The 20,833-nt window shown below is 35.2% G+C and overlaps 1 protein-coding gene across 1 annotated transcript in view; it reads left to right on the top strand.

The window, feature by feature from the left end:
- Positions 1-20,156, top strand: part of SYT14 (synaptotagmin 14) — a 79,453-nt gene extending 59,297 nt beyond the window's left edge. Inside the window, exons 6-9 of the mRNA XM_053973557.1 lie at positions 517-966; positions 15,036-15,225; positions 18,298-18,354; positions 19,506-20,156. Of these exons, the coding sequence (XP_053829532.1) occupies positions 517-966; positions 15,036-15,225; positions 18,298-18,354; positions 19,506-19,819 (1,011 nt within the window). The 3' untranslated portion in view covers positions 19,820-20,156. The remainder of the gene's footprint in view (positions 1-516; positions 967-15,035; positions 15,226-18,297; positions 18,355-19,505) is intronic.
- Positions 20,157-20,833: the final 677 nt, after the last annotated feature.

The following is a 20,833-nucleotide window of genomic DNA, read 5'->3' as shown; positions in this document are numbered from 1 at the left end:
AAAATTTGCTGTGAGTCTTTGTTTCTACGATAATTTTTGGCATATTCATATAACTATTGCAGGCTGCAACAAGAGCTATGTGTGCAAGTAGTTTTGTAATTCCTGTATTTTTTCTGGCATCTCACTGTGCTCTCAATCATTAGCTGTCTCTTCAAGCAATGCAAAAGGTGAACTTTAAAATACATGTGTAAAATATGTGAAATAGGTGGTTTTATCTTGTAACAAATGTATATACATTTTAACATGTGAGGCACAGAAGAAGAGATCATTACAGCTTAATTCAATCTGAGTTCAGACTGATTGGCTCCTGGCTTTTGGTGGTATTGGCCAGGTAAAGTCTTGATTTCATCTTGACTGCCAGCCAGCTTTCAGTACTTAATAACCTTGTTTAAGAAATGAACAAAAAGATCATAGTGCCTTCATATTGTCTGGAGTAAACCATAATTTCCATGCTCGATTTAATAATAGAATGCAATAAATAAATAAATAAATGGCTTTTTTTCTCTTCTTCTTCAGGATATGTCAGCTCGAGGATCATCTTCACAGCTTCCTAAACCTTTTGATCCTGAGCCAGTAGCTAAATATGGCACACTGGATGTGACTTTTGACTATGACTCACAGGAACAGAAGCTTTTGGTGACAGTGACAGCTGTCACAGACATTCCAACATACAGCAGGGCAGGTGGAAGCTCGTGGCAAGTACACCTAGTTCTTCTCCCTATAAAGAAGCAGAGAGCAAAAACCAGCATCCAGCGGGGACCGTGCCCTGTCTTCACAGAGACATTCAAATTTAATCACGTCGAGTCTGAAATGATTGGGAATTATGCAGTTCGCTTTCGACTGTACAGCGTACGGCGCATGAAAAAGGAGAGGATTGTGGGAGAAAAGATTTTTTACTTGACAAAATTGAATCTTCAAGGGAAGATGTCAGTGCCAGTGATACTGGAACCTTCTTACAGTCTGCCTGTAAGTATTAAATGAGGCAGAATAAGAATGCAGTGAGATACAGTGTCCTGAATTCTTAATAAGAATAGTGTGTGTATTTATAGAGTCATCACATCCACTCAGTTTTTTGAACAATCATAGCACTGCATTAGCACAATGAAAATTTCCTTAGAGCTTCTGTAAGTACATTCACTTTCCACCTGCAAAAGCTAGCTGTATTTTTCCTTTTAATTACTTAGAAATTTCCGGTCCAATAATAATGATATAGTGGTGAATGTATGTTTCCTTGCATATAGATATGTATATGTGTGTAATAGTATTATCTTTACCACCTGCAGCACTTCAATTTAAAAAGAAGAACACACCAGAGTGGAAAAAAAAAAAGAAGCTATACTAGCAAATGTCCTCCATCTGTTGCAATTAAGTCTTAGTTGAAAATAGGTATTTTCCTTGAAAGAAAGATACGAAAGAGGAATTTTGAGAGTATAAAGCAATTTTTAATAACTTCACATAAGAACCTTGGAAATAATTGATTTCTAGTTCAGTCTGAAGTGAAAAGTAGTTGAAACTGAAAATGATTTTTCCTGAAAAAAACTCCTACCTATCTGATGAACTAAATAATTTTTGTTCCCCAAATAATATTTCTAATAAAGCAAAGCAACAGTAATTAAGGATAAACATAGGTATCATTATTGATAAACACAGAAGATCACTAAACTGGCAGTGATCACCATCTTCTTTTTTGTTGTTTAAGAATTTAAGTATGCTTTTGTCCAGAAAGACAAAAGTCTCATAAAGAGAATGTTTGTCATGTTGTGGTCTGGGCATCCTAGACTAGGAGTGCTTGAGTATTCCTTGCTTAAGAGTTGCATGTGTGCTATATTACAGATACATTTTTTGGGGAGAAAAAAATGACGATTATCAAGGACATCCATATTTGGTCAATGTATGTATTTTTTGTTTGTTTTTTCTTTTAACAATCAATAAAAGAAAAAGAGGGGGAGAAGTGAAAGAAAGGAAAATATTTTTTTAGGTGAAGCAAAGCAATTAATTTGTTCTGCATTTTGAAAAAAAAGTTTGGATCGTTCCAAATGGCATTTCTGGTGAACATGAGTATTGCCAAAGACTCAAAATAAAAGGCTGTTTTATTTAATGACTGAAAATAGACTTGTTAGTAAAAGCCGAGGTTAAATCATGGATCTGGTGGAGGATCAACTGACAGTAGAGCAGATTTCTCATAGTTTCTTAAGAAGCACAAATCAATCTAATCTAAGGATGAAATAGTTCACCTCTCTAGAGCAAACTTTCTTAGTGAAAAGTATGCTAGTTTTACAGCTTGGAAAAAAGCACCCCATGACCCAAAACATTGAATATTCTAAAGATACTTGCTTAATTCGCATGTTTTCCATAGGTTTGTGTATAAAATTTACTAAAGTCAGTGAAAAAGGGCAGTAAATGGGCCAGGTTTGTGATTGATTGATGTATCCTATATGTGCACTGGTTATTCTTCAGTATTATTTTCTTGAGGTTTTGTGATAGGAAGAATAAGAATAAGTTCCATGAGGCATAAAAGATGATAAAGTTATTCCTTATTTTCTATTATGATAAGGTGTGGTGTGTCAGCATTTTTCACTCCTCAGTTTTTGGGGGTTGGAACAAGAATAAGAGATATTGGTAGAAAGTGAAGGGATCTTTCAGAGTTTATTGTTGTGACAGGATTTAAGCAGCTCTACCTGTTGCTGGAAAGGATTCTTCAGAGTCATGATAGCTTGAATGAGGATCCTTAGTCTTCTGGAACTACTCAAATCAGGTTTTAAACCTTTGGGAATTTATTAATTTCTGAATTTATAGGTATTTTTATCTTATTTATAGCCAATATAGTATATTTTTCAGTGAGCAGATTTATTGCAGGATTTAACATCTATTTTTTTTTGCAAGAGTGTTAAAATTCATTGTGATTTTAGGATGTCTGACTGGAAGTGAGTGGCATCCTTGGACTCTTGAGCTCAAGCCCTGCTTACTTAAAACAGCCAGGTCATCTTGATCACAAAATTGTGATTTTTCATCTGAAAACATCAGGCTGTTTTGTTTGCAACCTGAATTTCTTCATGGCCAAGTTATTACCATTTGTTCTTCTGCCAGTATTGGCCTTGAGCTTAATTAGTTCCTACCCTTTTCAGTTGTTTGCCGCTGGGTATATTTATACACACTGATTGTATTCCTTTTTAACTGTCCTTTTGCTAGAATAAACCAGCAGTCTTTATGTACAGCTAATCATAAATGTCAGGAAGGAGTTATTAAACAGGAAAAGGTAAGTGCTGTTTGAATTTGGAGATATCCAGTTGCTCAAGGATATTAGTAATTATAAAATCCATGTTGAGGCACATTCTACATTCAGAATTAAATTTGCCTTGTTCAGAGGGAAATTACAGAGGGTTTTGCAGAGGGTTTTGTTGCTGAGGGTTTGCAGAGGGTTTTGTTGCTGAGAAGTGTTTATATGTGACAGCTTTTTTATGAAGATATTTCTTGGACACATGACAGGTGTCCTATTTTTTCAACTGCTTCTCATTATATGGATTTTATATATTAAATATACCTTCTGTCACTGAAACTTCCTAATCCATTGAAATATCTATGCTAAGCTCTTCTGCAGAAATGTATTTTATTTCCTTCTGTCTGTGCCTGATATTATATTAATGTATTTTATTAGCTAATCATATGCTTTATGATTGTAGAAGAACAGTTTGTATCCTGTGAAGTTCAGTATTTTTTCAGTGATACCTTAAAGCTGTACACAAGGGAAGCTGGCTAAAGGTAGATCAGCAAGTTCAGAGCCTTTCAAACATGTTGATGTGAGTGGGGCCTGCAATCTCTGATTATTGTTAAAATGTGAACAAGTGCGTGTCGTGGTGAGGACATGATACTAGTATGTTCCTTAAGTAGGTTTCAAAGCTACACATGGCTTCAAATTTACAAATACATTCACAAAATATCATTTTCACCCAAGATTTCACCCCGTTTCTCTCCTTCCCACATTGTGTATAATGTCTTGCTTTAGGAGCTGTTATCCCCAGTCCTGTTGCCATTTGTCTGTAACAGCCCTGTGTTGCTGCACTTCTCCCACGTAACAGGGAATTCCTCCTCAGCCTCCTTATTTATCACACATTTTCTCCCAAGTTCAGGGAGAATGAGGAGGAAGCAGTGAAACCAATATGAATTGGGCAGAATGCAGTTGTCACTGTTTTCTGAGACTGTGTCCCTTTAAGATTGAATAGAAATTGTCCATTGCATCAAATGTTTAATAGCAGGGGTGTACATTGTGGTTTTGTCAGAGTATAGTTTGTGTAGGAAGATATTTGTCAATGCTTTCAGAGAAATTTTCCCTTTAGTACAGCATAAGACAATTTTTTCTTCACCCATCTTGGAGTCTAGAAAAGCTGTTTATTCCTCTTCAGGAAATCCCTGTGGACCTGTTTTTAGTTACTCTTCATTCTCACCCAGAGAAATTTTCCTGACAGTGAAAAACAGCCTCTAGTATGATGCGATTGTAAAAACATATAAGCAGTTTATTGAGTGAAATCTGTTTGGAAAAGATCAAAGAAACATGGGTAATCCCTTTCACCATCCCATAGGTTGCTTTTTGGTGTAGAATAACACCAACCAATCATGGTTTTAATTTTGTGATTGATTTGGGAAGTACTGTTTGGGTGACTGAAACATACCTCTTGCTGCTAAGCAAATCTAGTAATCATTCATTATGTATCTTCAAATTACAAGGTGTTTACTGGGAAGAATTAAATTTTTTTTTTCTTTCTGTAGCATTCTCCATTTCTAACATCTTGAGCTCCCATTGTGATCCCCATAAGAAAGAACCAACAGTGAAGGCAGTCATAGGTGTTTAAAATATTATTTTGTACATCTTTACTATAAAGATCCAGAGTGTCTGGATAATTATTTTAATTAGTTTTTTTGAGTGATGGCAATTATGCATGCCGTGTATAAAAATGCTCATTCTTGCACACACACACATGCACTCTCCACTATGAGGATAGTGGTTAATCATTTAGTGTGCACTGGTTTATGCACTGTGCTTAAGGCCTTTATTTCATGTTGGCTTTTATGTGTGGCATATCTTCAGTATTCTTTGTAATGTTTATCAGCTCATAAACTTTGCAGGGATAAAGGCTTTCAGAGTGGCATTTCTTTTTTGGGTCCATTATAGAGTCAAGCTGTCAGGTTTTGTGCAAACTAGAAGAGTCACTACTAGTGACCGTACTACTGTGTTCTTATGGCATGATCTATCCAGGATTGTATTTGGAAGGCTAAATACTAAAATTCATATGTATAAACAGAGCTTTATTAGATACCAGTGTGATACTTTAAGCTGCTAATAAGGAAAAAGACTAAGACTTGTCATGGGAAGAAACAAAAAGACAAAATATTTTGTTCTTAGTATTCTACCTAAAATGAAGACTTCCTATGTGATAATATAAAAATGCTCTTGGTTAGCTTGTATAAATTATGTCCATCAAAGTGAGGGACAATTATGTTTAAACCCTGAGCACATTTTATCTCAGGAATAACTTACTCAATTCATCTGAGTTAGTGGTAGTAATACACAGAAAATCAGAATCGATCCTTTGATACAATAAGAAAGATGACTCCTGTCATAAGTTTTAAGAAAGTTATTAGGTGATTGGAAGATAGTGACAATGTTAGTGAGGCTGCAGGAGAACTTGGCAGTACTTGGCAAACAAAGCCTTCTCCGTGTCTTTGGCTCCTCGTGTAACATTGCCTGGCAGCACCAGCAAGCAGCAGTCTTTGTCTTCTTGGTGGTGTGGCTGGGGGTAAAAAAAAATTGACTTTCAACTCCCTTGCTGATACACAGATGGGAAGCAAGTTCCTGCATGGGTAGCCAGATCTATTGCCATAACCCTGAATGCAGGATATTGGGAGAATTTTTTGAAGTCAGCAATGTAAGAATTTCATTTGGACATCAAATTCATCACTTGGTCACACAGAGTAAAATAACAATTTAAAAACAGGCATGCTTTGCCTTCAATTAATGAGTTGCTTCAAAGAAGTTACTTACTCAATTTGGTCCCTATAATCTTTGATATTTGCAAATAATGGGAGTTATGTTTCAGACGTAGTATTTACTATTTTTGAGTGTACGATGACGCTTTTCAGCCTCTACAGTGCCTCCAGTCAAATGACAGGCTGTGAATGACTGCTCTACATTAACTCAAAATAATCCTCTTGAGGAATACTCTTAGTCAGAAAAGGCAGTCCATCAGTGGTAAACATATTGTCTAGGATTCTATGTCTCGTTTTGATCATCTTAAAAAAAAAAAATAGAGAAAACTTATCAATACATAAAGCTAAAAAGTGACGTCACTAAATAGTGAAATTCTATCATTCTCTGTCGCAAAAATATGGTCTCCCAAGCTGGATTGTGATTTCTAAGAGCAGTAAGGAAAAAAATTATACTGTACATTTCCCAGAAGTGTAAGTTTAGAAGCTAAAAGTAAAGATTATCAAGGTTGTCCCTTGTATGAAATTTCTACTCTTGAAGACTATGAGCTGCTGCTTAAACCTTTCTCAAGCAACTCTTTCAGTGGAGGTATATTCTTTAACTTATCAACCCTAGTGAAATTTCTGGTTCCCTTAGAAATGCTGAATTTCCCAAATATTTTGTTTTCTTATGATTTTGAGTCTTCATGTTTGCATATATATGTTCACACAAATATCTTCTCACATTTGTTACTATCTTTCAAGAAAGCTAGGAAAGGTCAAAACACAGAATTGGTTCTATTTGCAGTTTTGAGCACCCTTCAGGAAAATCATGTGCACCACTTTCTTTAGATTTATTTCCATTGAGGGAAGTCCTAATCAGAAGATTTTGCACAGACAGATGAAGTCACCTAGTCTGCAAATTCATAATGCATGTGGTTGTGGAACTTTTGAATTAGTTTTTGATTTATTTACTGGCTGATTCTTCATATTACTCTGGTGGGCTTTACAGTATAACATAAATCGTCTTCATTTCAGACTTGAGGATCTCCAGGTAATCACTTCTTTTGTATATTCAAGCAGCCTGTATTTAGTATCAGATAAGTATTTCTGTTCATAGGGTGCCTTTAGCAAGGGATCCTTTTAGTTGTAGTGTGTCAGCCTCTTGTCAGGTTTGCCTTTTATATCATTTGACCTTGAGATGAATCTTTCACAGCTCCTGTCTTTCTGTTGGGCTTAATCAGCTGTCAGGTGGCCCCAGAAGAATACAGTTTATCTTTTCCCATTTTTTTTTTTTTTTTGTGTAGGTTAGCTCTAAGAACTGAAGCAGATCCCTTCTGACTGGGAACACTTGGTGGTCCTCTGATCATGAGATTAAACGTGACCTGAGCAAATCAAAAGGGCACCACTAGCAATTTACTCTTTGTTAATCACAAAGAGTTTACCTGATAATACATTCTAAATGTACAGTTAATTATATGGGTTTGTTCATTGTGAAAAATAATTGCATATATGTTTATGCAATCAAATACTAATCCATAGATTGACTACTCATAATTTGTGCTTACTGTTTGACCGCTGAATCATTCTCTTTTCCCAGACTGAAAGGGTGTAATCAAGAGAAAAATAAAATTATTTGCCATTCATCTCCCCAAAACGCATAGACTCAATCCAGCTGGACAGAGCATTGGCATTTAAAGTCTGTGGTGTTGGAAGCTGTCCTACACTAATGTCTCCATGCCCTTACATATTTGACAGGGAGTAAAGAGAGGGGGATGTGTGAGTAGATCTGGGTGGGAGCTGTTAGCATAGCTTCATCAGGAATGCAGGTAAAATGTCTGCATTTTGTGTCAGATGTTCTTACCTAAATTGCTAACACAAATATCTAACTGCTTTTAGTGCTTGAATGTTTCTTTATGTACCTGTCTTATCACAGAAAACAGAATTCAGTAATAAAAGGCTTCTTGCCTCTTTTCCTCCCCTGGTCCATGGCTGTATAAAAAGCTGCTAGACTTCTGCAGTGTAAAAACAGTACTTTTGCAAATGCTGTAAATTGCATTGTAGGTTCATTTCCAGTTGCCTCCTCCAACTGCTGCTTGGGTTTGCTCTGCAAATTTCAAGCCCATTATGTCTGTGGAACAACCAGGTGACCTTTTGTCATCTGCCAAGGGTGTTATTTCAGTATAGACTAATAGATGTTACCAAAAACTTAAAATGTTTCCCTTTCAGTAGAAAATTAATGTTTTGTTCTGCAGAGCTGATAATTGTAAAAAATTTTAGGAACAAAGTACTAACAGCAAATTGTCATGAGAGAGGAAAAACAACACAGAAATCTCTCGAACTTGTTCAAAATCTTTCAGAAAAGTTGAGTGTTGATTTGCCTTTATTAAGGATATGTAAATTTCATTTTGTTATTTTAATATGATTGCTAAATTATAATATCTTAAATTTGAAACCAAGGCTTTCTTTATCAATACAGTATTCTTACTAGAAATCCCACAAAGACTTTAATTTTTTTTAAACTAATAATTTTAAATTATTTTGAAATGAAAATTTCTGTATTATCATAATGTATCTTAGGAAGTCTTTTGTAGTGTCTATGGTAAATTAAAGCTGTGTATAGAATTTTTAAGGTTTTAGTCCTTTGAATGTAGTGAATCAAAGAATTTTAATTTGATCTCAGTTTTTCAGTGTTCCATCTGTGTGAAAATGATGTAGTTTTTAGAATTCTGCATCCAGAAGTTTTTCTCTCTTGAGAGTAAAAAATGGGGTAGAGCAGAAGCTTTTGATGAGAAATGGGAATTTCAGATAATCTGATTTTCAACTGCATTAATAGTATTTAATAATCAAAACAATCAGTATTTGATGTGAATGCCATTGATGTTGAGTGGATTTATTTTCTAAAATTGCAATTTTTGAGTAGGAAGTCCTGGTAATATTTAAAGCATGCCATTTTATCCAAAATAAATCTTTTTTTTCCCTAAGATCAAGTTGTATAATGGAAAGATTATTAGACTATTTAGTTTCATGTTTGTGATTTAAGTTGACTTAGTAATGCTGTAAAGTGTTAAGTACATGAATAAAAATGCACATTATACTTAATTGGAGCATGCTTCAAGGAAGCTATTAAGCAAAAACGCAAATAATTACCTGTCATAGGTAATGATACTTTCCTAAACTTTAATCTTTGTGAGATGCTTAAAAGCTCTATGTTTCAATGTTTGCAAGTTCAGGTTATAAATTCAAAGCAAAATACTGATAACTGTGTGTTCTCTGAATTTTACAGTACAGGACAGCTGGCTTTAAACTTTGAGATTCCTAATTATTTTACATTCCTCCATTTTCAGGGCTGAGTTCATCAGGTGGTTTAAGTTCTCTTTCCCCAGAATGATCCCGATATTTTTTCAACAGCATTTTAGCTTTGAAATGTGTAAACTATGTGGTGCTGAAGCTGCTAAAGAAGGATATGGAGCCCCTAAGCTTGGTTTTCTCGAGAGCTGGTCTGGAGCCCTTGTGGGGCTTGGGTGCTCTCCTCACCTCAGCAAGCTCAGAAGGGAATGGGAGCTTCAGGGTTCAATCCTAGGGTGGTAATTGAGAGATGGATGCTTTCATCTAAAAACTGTTGGAGACCTGGATTGGGGGCCCCCCTTTGCCTGTTAGGATTAATATTTTCTTCCCTAACCTCTCAGTTGTATTGCTCTAGAAGTAGAAAAAGTAACATGCAAAAAAGTTCTTTAAGAGATTAGTGGTATAACATTAACATTTAAAATTGGAGAGAGACATTTTGACAAGTAACATGCTGTGAATCAGATTTTTGTTGCTGAAGGATTGTCAGCAAGGTTTCATCTCTTCTGTGTATTTTTTTGAAAAGCCAAAAGAATCAGATGCTCTTGTTTTGTAAGCCTACAGAGATATAATTGTAACCTGTGCATTGAGGAAAATGAACTTTTAACAGTCTTGAGAGCATGGCCACATTATTCCCTGTCATTAATTCCAGTTGGCTTAAGAGCAGAATTTATAAGCAGAACTTCAGGGTATAGAAAAATAACAGTAGGAAATGAATATGTAAGTAACAAATACTGTGTTTCCATGGAATTGTGGGGAAAGAAGACAAATAAATACATTTTACATATATTACCATGGATGCAAATAGATGATTCTCTAGGTTGTAAGAGGGGAGAAAAAAACACTATTGAAAATGCTTCTCAGGGGCTGAAGTCTGACACCATGCTTTCTATGTGTTCATGTCCATTGGTATGAGGGGGAAAAAAGAGTGTTCTTTTTTTGATTGCCAACTTTTGTAGAATGGGAACATATGAAATACAAAGCCTGCTTAATGGGAATGTTTTTTATTATATGTTTATTAAGAAGTAATGTCTCTTCCCCAGATAATATATGCAAGAAATCATCAAGGACAATAGTTTGGAGAATTAGTAATTTTTGTAGAATATGACACATACTACTTTTACAATCCAGTGGAAAGCAGCGATTCTTGTAAGTGTTGATCAAATAAAATCAGACTAACTTTATTACAAAGTGCTATCTTCTGGTATATAAGGGAGAGGTTTAGGTCCTTTGCACAAAAAACAGCTTTGTGTTAGACAATTCAAAAGCTGAACATTTTTTATATACTGCAGTAAGACAGATATATGAACCAAATATTTGTAATAGACTTCACTTTTTTTTTTTTTTTTTGCAGTGCTCACTCTTAATAAAGTATTTATGGCTAAATTGACAAAAAGGATTCAGGATTTAGTATTAATATCCTGGAGACAACCTCAAGAGACAGTTTCTTGCACTGTGGGCAGATCAGTAACACTTTGACTGTTCATCTAAGTTCTTAAAAATTCACATACAAGGTTTTGTGACAGTTCTCATTAGGCTCTTCTGGTTCTTCACTGACCTTGAAAAGCCTTTGCTCTTACGGAACCTTAGTCCTTCTTTTACTTGCTTGTCAAATTACACAGTGTTTATAGAGGACGAGAGGGAAGCTTTATGAAAATAAACTTACATAGACATAATTTCAAACAAATTGTAACTTTTGGTCTGAATCTTAAGTTTCCCACAGGGAAGCAGCAGTACCAATGTGGGTTACAGATAGCTTTAAGACAGATTGAATGCAGACCTGCATGGAGGTGAAAAGCAACTGGTTGCACTGTAATGTTGTCATTGGAGCTCCATCTATATTCATGTTGTACCAATGAGCAATTTCAGTGTTAATATTTTACAATTTGGCACTTGATTTTGAAGTTTGTATTTTGAGCAGGTAAAAGCGTAACTTCTTGTCTGGCTTTTTTCTGGATGAATTTGTTAGTGCTCTTCTAGAATTCTGACTTGTGTAAACAGAAAAAAAACCCTCTAAACCCCTCTAAACATAAACTTTAATAAAGCTGTTATTTCCACTTCTAGTGCAGCACATGACTTAGCACAAAGTCAGGTTACTTACCCACAGATGTCACTATCATGGAATAGCTTACTAAAACAATGACTGGATTTTCACAATGTGAGCAATAAACTCTGTGCTGGAGAAAATACTTTTGAGAAGACATCTAGTAATACTCAGTATCTCTGCTTTTTACTTTGTTCTGCAATGGAAAGTCTTTCTTTAGTTGTTGATCTGAGCTCAGTTGATCTCAGCTGTCTCTTGCGATTCCTGATTCTGGTTTCTTCTCTTCCTTATAAAATTTTTGTTTTGTTTTAAAAGAAAACTGACAAAATGCAATCTTGCTCTCCCCTTTGCCTCAGGTCTTTTACATACTTGTCCCTAAATCCTCTGTTTTCTTCCTTGTTATAGCCAGAGAAAGTATACTTTGGTTAATGTTGTTTAAGTTTTTTTTTTACCCAGTAACATCATTCTGTTTTCTAATCTGCTTCATTTTCTTTCTTAACATTTCACTTTCTCTTGTATTAGGATTTTCCAGTTCATAACTAAAAAGCAGAGTATTTTTTTAATCCATTTGGGTCAGCATGAAACAAAATGAATTGAAGTTTTGGTTATTTTAGAGTGAAAAGGAAAACAAAATGCTGTTTAGATTTTTCCTTTAGTGGATTTGATTGCTTTATTTTAATGTCTTGTCTATGTCCCCACAGTTTTGTAGAAAGGAGATCCATAAGTTTATTATAAAATAAGGATTAAACAACATTCGTTTTTCTCAAACCTGCAAAAATATTTTGGTTTAGAAAATATTGTAGCAGAATATTTAAGTTAGATGCTCTCTCCAGATTTTCATCTAACTTACATCTACCAGTTCTTTCTGTGCAACACTTCCAAGGTACAGTCATTTAGTTGCATTTCCATCCACTTAGAGTTCTGAAGCATCACTGTGGTCTTCTCAACCCACCATTCAGCTGGTGAGATCCTTTTGCGTGGCCTTGAAAAAGGCAGTCTTGTCCTTCTGTCTACTCAGGATTCTGCTGTAAAGGAATGGTATTTCTAGCCCATGCTTGTGTAACTTTGGAATACCACACATTGGATTTTTCAGTTATTTTCCTCCTTCTCTATTATACCACACAGAAGCTACTTGTCTTCTCTTTCCTGGTACTTCAGGACTCATTTCCACTCAGTAGTCACTCATTTACTATTCACTGTTTTTAACAGGCTAAACCTTACGCTGATACCCATTGTAGTGAGTTTGATTCTGTCATAAACTGGTTTCTAAGTCCCTCTTAGGACATCAGTAAACTGTAGAAATAAATCCCAGTTAGGAGAAGGCGCTATCATCATCTTCTCTCAGCATGTCAAAGCCCCTGGAGGACTTGGGGACAATGTTACTCAGCTCCCTTCTTTGTGCTACATCTTTTTTTTTTTTTTTCTTTTTTCTTTTTTTTTCTTTTTTTTTCTTTTTTTTTTTTCTTTTTTTTTTTTCTTTTTTTTTCTTTTTTTTTCTTTTTTTTTTTTTTTTTTCTTTTTTTTCTTTTCTTTTTTTTTTTTTTTTTTTTTTTTTTTTTCTTTTTTTTCTTTTTTTTTCTTTTTTTTTTCTTTTTTTCTTTTTTTTTTCTTTTTTTTTTTCTTTTTTTTTTCTTTTTTTTTCTTTTTTTTTTTTTTTTTTCTTTTTTTTCTTTTCTTTTTTTTTCTTTTTTTTTTTTTTCTTTTCTTTTTTTTTTCTTTTTTTTTTTTTTTTTTTTCTTTTTTTTCTTTTTTTTTCTTTTTTTTTCTTTTTTTCTTTTTTTTTTTCTTTTTTTTTTTTCTTTTTTTTTCTTTTTTTTTTTTTTTTTTTTTTTTTTTTTTTTTTTTTTTTTTTTGTGGGCTTGCAGCATGATCTCGATCAAATTCGAGGCCTGAGCTTTGAACAGTGTCAGGTGGACTGTGCTAAAATTCCTGGCTCAAAAAAAATAAGGTGAATAAGCACCATAGGGATAATGTGTTAGAATTTTAAAAGGCCAGAAAGCTTAAGTAATAGCTGCTGTTGTGACAGGCTGAGGCTTTCAGGTGTGCAGTGTATACTGTGACTGCTGAATGAAGTCATCTTTCTTTTAAACTTTCCATTTTATTCCTTCTGTTGAAGTTAGGAATCAAAATTTCCTGTTCTATGAATGACAAGAATCAGAGAATGAATGTATACGTGTAATTCATTTTCAGCAATTAACAATTTGCAAGCAGTTTGAAATTTATTCTTGCCACTGAATAAAGAGCTGTTGGAGAAATAACCAAAGATTTAAAATTTTGAATTTGCAGCTTGGGAGAGGGAAGTCAGATAAATTTGTTGAGGTCCTTCTTCAGTAGTAAGAATACATTTGCTAACAACAGTGAATGTTTATTACTGAGGAACTGGATTGCTACTTGAAACTTCTGCTAGACTTTTGGGAAATGTTCTGTTGAAAAGAACTAATTAAAATGTCAATAACAAGGATATTCTTGTAGGTATCATGTCTTCTATAATTTGAGTTTCTATAATGCATGTGGGCTTTGTATGTCAGCTGAAGTTACTTGCTTATAAAGTTAACATTTATCTTGATGAAGATTTGTGCTATTTAGGTTTTAGGTCTAATCTTACGCCCATGTCATCTGTTGCTGGAAATGATAGGGACATTTGGAATCTGAAAGAATCAGCTTCACAATATCATCACGACTCTTTGGAAGAGTGATGCCAGTTCCCAAATAAGTCAAACCATGTTTGAAAAAATCTGTGGACCCAATTTACATTTTTTTTCTGAGAGAATCATGAAGGGATATGCCGATAATTCAAAAGTCTCTCCTCAGTTACCAAATACATTGTTATTCCATTGGCTACTTGCCATCCAGTTTTTTGTTTTCTGTGGTACCACTCTTATGTACCAGTGCAAAAAACATTGGAACAGCCATGGTGTGATTAGCATGGCAGCGTAAAGTGTATTTTTTTCCTTTTTTTAAGGCCAATAATGAGGAGTTTAAATAATAATAATTAGTAATAGAAACTCGCATTAAAGATGTGATGTAGTGAGAATGCATGAAAGATCTAAATTTTTTGGAAGTTTTCAGGGTGGAAATTAAAGCATTGCTTCCTGAACTTTGGATGGCATTCTTCCTTTCCCACCCAAGACAATGGGAATATTGCAGTTCTGTGTCCCTGGATCTAGTTAAATTCCTTGTAAGCTAATTTAGGCTAGACAGAGTGCATTTATCTAATTGCATGTGTTCTGTTATTTTGCTACTCATAAATTCTCAGGCTATAGAATAACCTTTACAATGGATGAATAAGAATTTTCTGCATTTTATTATCTTCAAGGTTCCACTGGTGTTCTCCATTTTTTGGAAAGTAAAAGATGCAAGGTTTAATGTTTTCCAGGATGCTGACAAATTATGTTACAGGTCTTGCCTTAGAAATTGAAGTAAATAGGGATCATAAAGGCTGTTCTTCATCTTCTGCTGTTATTTCTGCTTAATCATGAAGCTTCTTTAATTTCAGACCACTTTATTATTACCTCTAACATGTGCAAATTAAGTATATACTAAGAATGTACATTTCTTATTGGGTGATTGAATGAAACTTGTTATTGTGACTAAGTTGCTTTCAGAATTTTCTATGCATTATTATAAAAATTGACTTCCCAGTAACATCATTCTATAAGTCACACAGAACTTTTAATCTGTTTTATAGGGTTGTGACTCTCAAATGAGCATGTCAGAAGTGTCCTGCAGTGAAAGTACCTCCTCTTGTCAGTCACTGGTACATGGCTCAGCTCCAGAAATCCTCATTGGCCTCCTTTATAATGCTACAACTGGAAGATTATCAGCAGAAGTGATAAAAGGCAGCCACTTCAAAAACTTGGCAGCGAACAGACCACCCAGTGAGTCAAAATCTTTTTTCATCCTAATGCTTCTGTACTGGTGGGGCTCTCAGTAGCAAGGACTTCAATCTCATCACTTAGTCTTACCCAATCAAAATGAAATAGAGCAATCATCAACTAATCTGTTTCATGTTTTATATTTCTAGTCAGTTGGGAAATAGCAAAAATCTAAAATTCAAAATATTAATTGTAAGTTGACAAGCCTGTTTTAATTTTTCATGATGACTGACTAATAAATTACCTTTATCATAATGATTAATTGCTAAATTACTAATGCCTCACATCACAGGCCAAGAATAAAAAAAGTCAGTGTTTAAAGAAAAAGTACATGCCAGTTAATATTAATATAAACATTCTGAACACTTATTGCTGTCCCTGGAGGGGTTGATACTGCAGTCTTTAATTGCCTATGTGCCTGTATATATGTGGTAATATATGTAATTTGGGAATGTCGGTAAAGACAAGGAGCAACCACTTGAGGCCTTTGGCATATTTACTGTACAGGAGGAATGTTCACCATCAGAAAGGACTTGAATTGTGTCTTCAAGCATTTGTTCAAAAATACACGTGTGAAATATCTGTGAACTTTATATACTTTTTAAGTGGAGCCAGATGGAATGTCACAGAGAGAGAATGTTATTACTGGCTCCAGCTCTTTGATATAGCTTGAGAAAGTTCAATAATAAACTTCTTTTTCTTTTTTCTTTTTTTTTTTAATGATTTTTGTTTGTAAGATGGTGTATCTGATTTACGTAAGTGTTAGTAAGAAGTACCTACCTCTTCCTTTTGATTTTGTCAGGAGGCTCAGGTTTTAGCTACTCTTTCTGGTTTTAAGCCCCAGATTAGTATGGCACTAGCAGATTATCTGCTACTGGATTATGTATTAAGCTGCCAACATTTTGTAAGTGGTTTGCACATCTCACTTTGTCTTCAGAGTTTAGGAAGTAAGCCAGAGTTGATACTGATGCTCTCTCCTCTTTCTCATTTTCTTGACCCATGTTTATTCTATTCATAGTTGGCTCACCTTACTCTGCTTTGCTTTCTTTATACTTTTCGCACTGACGGAGCCAGACTTTGTTAACATAGCCAGAGAAGGAAGGCAATAGATGAATCTCTGATACTTTTATATAGTTGGGTAGCTGTCCCAGAGTCACCTGTTTGGAGACAAAGTATAGAAATAGATGGGGAAAGCCAAAGAGGTCCAAGGACACTGGAGTATGGGAAGAAATTAAAGGGGGAGAAGAGATCATGTGTTCCCTTAAAGCAAAACCAGATGCTTATCTTTCTGGAATCTCAGAGATGGACAGTTTTTATTTAATATTTAGAATATGCAAGGTAGGAGGGGTTCAGTACTCGTTTTGAAAACAGAGATGCTCATTCCCCAGTATGTTAATTCCCAAAATGTGCTCAGTGAGCCCATGTGTGTAGCTAGCAGTTGTGAATGTCACTGGGGTCAAAAATCTGTTTCAGATTGCAAGAAAGGAGTATAGAACATGGCATGTGGCCCCGTAAAACCATATTCTGTCTAACCTTTTTGGAGGGAAGAGCTTCCATGCTACCTTTTGTCCCTGTGAAGGATAGGGGGAAGATTTGATATTTGTAATAAGGATAGTCCAGTTCTGTTAAGGCAAATGTGGGTTTGGAATTCTGCTGTTTCTAGCAAGCTGGAAACTAATGAACTTTCTGGGTCTGGGTCATGCACAGAATATTGTGGAATCCAGAGTTCCCCTTTGGGGTGTTCTGTGCTATAGGGGGATAGGGGAGGGGGCCCCTGCCCCCAGCAGTGGTGGCACCTTTTAAACTCCTGGACCCAGGTCCATGCCACTGCCATATCCTAACTCCTTGTTGAATACATCATGGACATCTGCCAGCCTCAAGCTGTGCCATCATTTCCACAAAATGAAAACTAAGGCCTGTAGGGATGATGATGAAGAAATGTCCTGGTCACATTTGTTGTTTGGACTATCAGTGGTCCAGAATCCTGATAAGTGCTGCAAAGTATATGAACAGTTCAGCTTTCATTCATATATTGAGGAACTGAGATAGAAATGGAAGCAATTACTCTTTCCCACATTTCTGTAGTCTAGGGCTTGGGAACTTAGGAATTTTTGTGAAGTGCTTCTGCAGCAAATATGAACTAAATACTAAATTTCTACTTCTTGCTAGTACATGCTCCTCTACTGCATATTTATATTACATGGTAACTCATTTAGCAATTGCATACAGGCAAATGGGCCAAATCCTGCAGACAGTAACAATGGATGTGTCTTCTTTGTTTCTCTGTGTGACAGTTAATATTTTGCTTGAGAAAAAGATGCTTCTCAGTTTTCCTTAAGGTTTAGTTGAAACAGGGTATGAGCTTTTGCATATTAAATGCATGTGTGTGTATGCATGCACACACACATTAAATCCATAAATATGTGGATTTTAATAAGCAAGATCTTTACATCCTAAATAGAGACCCATTGCTGAATTTCAGATATAAGTGACCCTCAGCTCTTTTTAGAGATTACATCATTCTTGTGCCCAAGTTCATCACTACTCAAGAACTGAAGTATGACAATCAAATATCAGTAACTAGAAAAGCTAAGGGCAAAACCAGCTTGGTTTTCAGTTCAATAATGTTTCATTTTATTGCTTTTAATATATGAAGTTTAATTACTTTAATGTGAAGTTTTTCTAAATATGCTGGAGTTTGCATGAAAAAGCATAAGATTTGATAAGGATATAGTGATTTTACCCAATCTGCTATAACTTAATAATTTGCAGGATTCTTGCTATGGTAAGTGTGGCTTAGAATCCAGTGTCTATTAGTCCTAAGATCACCCATTATTTAAGCAATGTTATTTTTGTTAAAGATTACACGAAAACTATACAAAATTTCCATTTCATTAAATTTTACCTAACAATCCTTTTGTTTGGTCCTTTTTCTGATCTATGCTGCTAAGGTTTCATGTTCTTCCACTCCAGTGAATAGTGTTTCCTCTTAAACTTTAACCTTTGATCTTCTCTCACCCAACTATTGACATCTGGTCATTATTTCTTTTACTGCTTTCCACCCCCTGTTGTCAGACGGACTGTTCTGTTGTCTAAAACACTTGATAGGTGGACAGGTTTATATAATCCGAGGTGAGTTCCTGTAGAAACTAATTGGATGTTGTCTTTTTCATGCAAAAGAAACCTGCCAGCAGTAAAATATCCACAGCTCCTACCATACCAGTTTATAAAAGTATATGTTTATTTTTTGTGGCACTCTCTAATGCAAAAGTTGCATTTATCTCTGATTATGGATGTTGGTGTTTCAGTGTACCTGCAAAGTGAAAATACTCAGTGTGGTTTTTTTTTAACATAAACTCCAACTTTTAATTGATATGAACCATTAATATGAAAAGATATGAATAAAAATAAAATACAAGATGGTTTTATATAATTTTATATTTATATTAAGTCAATTAGTTGACTTCATGAAATGTGCATCCTAGTGCAGGAGCATGGTTTGGTGCTTTTGGTCCAATGAAAATAGATGTTTAAAAACAAGGGTTTTTATATACCCAAATGTTAACACATAATGTGTGATAACTACGTTACTTGCATCAGCTTCTTAAATGTGTGCTTAAAAGCACCATACAAGCTACTTTTTGAACAATCATCTTGAATTATGCAAAAACTTGCTTTTCTTTAAACATGCAGTAAATGTATTCCTTCATGAATCTAGGAAATAATAGGATTTTTTGTACTGTGTAAACTGCCATCTTTGAATGCACTTTGCTACATTTTGATTTTCAAAATAAATAAAACTGAAAAGCCCAAAATGAGAACCACATCCATGCAGAGATTATTCTTAAGCATTTTATCCTGGCTGTTTAGATATCATCGCTGCATTTTGACATCATTTTTTCCCCTTCTTCATTAATTGTCTTTATTCCACTTTGTTTATCCATATTCTTTGAAATTTCAGTGGTATGCTTACAGTGTTGCGGCTAGTTGGAGCTTGCTAAGTGTTAATGCAATTTAAGTTTTTCTAGACTAAACAAGGGGGATCGATGGGAAGGGGATTATGAGGTATACCTTTAACTTAACCCATGTACATAGTGCTGGAGCTAGTTCGTTTGTTAGTGTGTTTGTAATATTTTGTTTACTTGTCACCTCTCCATGCATCTAAACTAAGCTGTGTTCAGCCATCCTGGTATACACCATATCCTTGCTTTCTGTAAATACCTCATTCCCCAAATCTTTGGTTCCAAGGTATCTGACGTTCCACAATGTGACTTCTTTTGTAGATACGTATGTTAAGTTAACACTGCTGAACTCCATGGGGCAGGAGATGTCCAAATGCAAAACTTCAATCCGCCGAGGGCAGCCGAACCCCGTGTACAAGGAAACCTTCGTTTTCCAGGTGGCGCTGTTCCAGCTCTCGGACGTGACGCTCATACTGTCCGTGTACAATAAGCGCAGCATGAAGCGGAAAGAGATGATAGGCTGGATTTCCTTAGGTCTCAACAGCTCAGGAGAAGACGAACTTAACCACTGGACTGAAATGAAGGAATCTAAAGGACAGCAAGTGTGTAGATGGCATACTTTACTGGAATCGTAATGGATGGTAGAAAGTGCAGCCATGGTTCTACGGGAGCTTGTTCTCCTGGGAAGATGATCATCCCTGGTCGCATCAGCAGATTCGTTGTGGGAGTAAAAAACGGAAATTGCGGTCAACATTCCATTGTAAAGGATGCACAAAATGGTGGGATTTAATATAGAATCTTCACTTGGTGTCATGAACTTACTTGGTGTCAGAGGATCCTTGCTATACACAGATACGATAGCGGTCCCTTCCCCATCCACCTGATGGTGTATTTGTTTTGGTTTGTTTTGTGGTTTTCAATTCAGAAATATTTTGTGCGAGGTTCTCCAAATTAATGTAAGCTCCTCCTTGTGTACCTTTTGTATTGCTTTAATACTGTAGCTTCTGACCTGCCTGCATTCAGATTAAAGGTCAATAGTTTGCACTTTGAGAAAAAGTTAATCGTCTGTAATGCAAAAGCAAAAAAAAAAAAAAAGAAAAAACACTGGTAAAAGAACACTTAATAATATAGCAAATAGAAATATACTGTTGTTTTGCACTGAGTTTCTTTCCAGAAGCTTGGTAAAGTAAGTTTTCATTTTTTGATATGCAGTTGGTTTGAAAAATACTGGCATTTGGGCATCCGGTGAACTTTGACATCAAACTAATGTTTCTTCAATCTGTGACAGGAACAAGCTCTATATATGGCAAAAATTGGGTTTTTCCCTCTTGCCTGTACTTCTGCCTAATCCAAAGAGACCAGATCGTTAGTTTGGTCCCTTCCAAAACTCCTTAGACAGGTTGTACTGTAAAACTATGTAACTTTCTGTTGAAAGCACTTCCTCTATTCATGTATTCCAATGTAGGAAGTTCATAGAGCACGAATTTACTAAAATTATTTTCATTAAACAAATTGATACAGGTTTGTTTAAAATGTCAGCAGTTGGAATTTAGGTTGAAAGACTGTGAAGTAGCAGCAGTTGAACTACTCCGAATGAGTGCAAAATACTATGGCTTTGCTTGAAACAGGTATCCATTTGGGTCTCTTGT

The sequence above is a fragment of the Vidua macroura genome, chromosome 3 (assembly GCF_024509145.1).
Source record: "Vidua macroura isolate BioBank_ID:100142 chromosome 3, ASM2450914v1, whole genome shotgun sequence".
Classification (NCBI taxonomy): Eukaryota; Metazoa; Chordata; class Aves; order Passeriformes; family Viduidae; genus Vidua; species Vidua macroura.
This window is presented reverse-complemented; position numbering and strand designations above follow the sequence as displayed.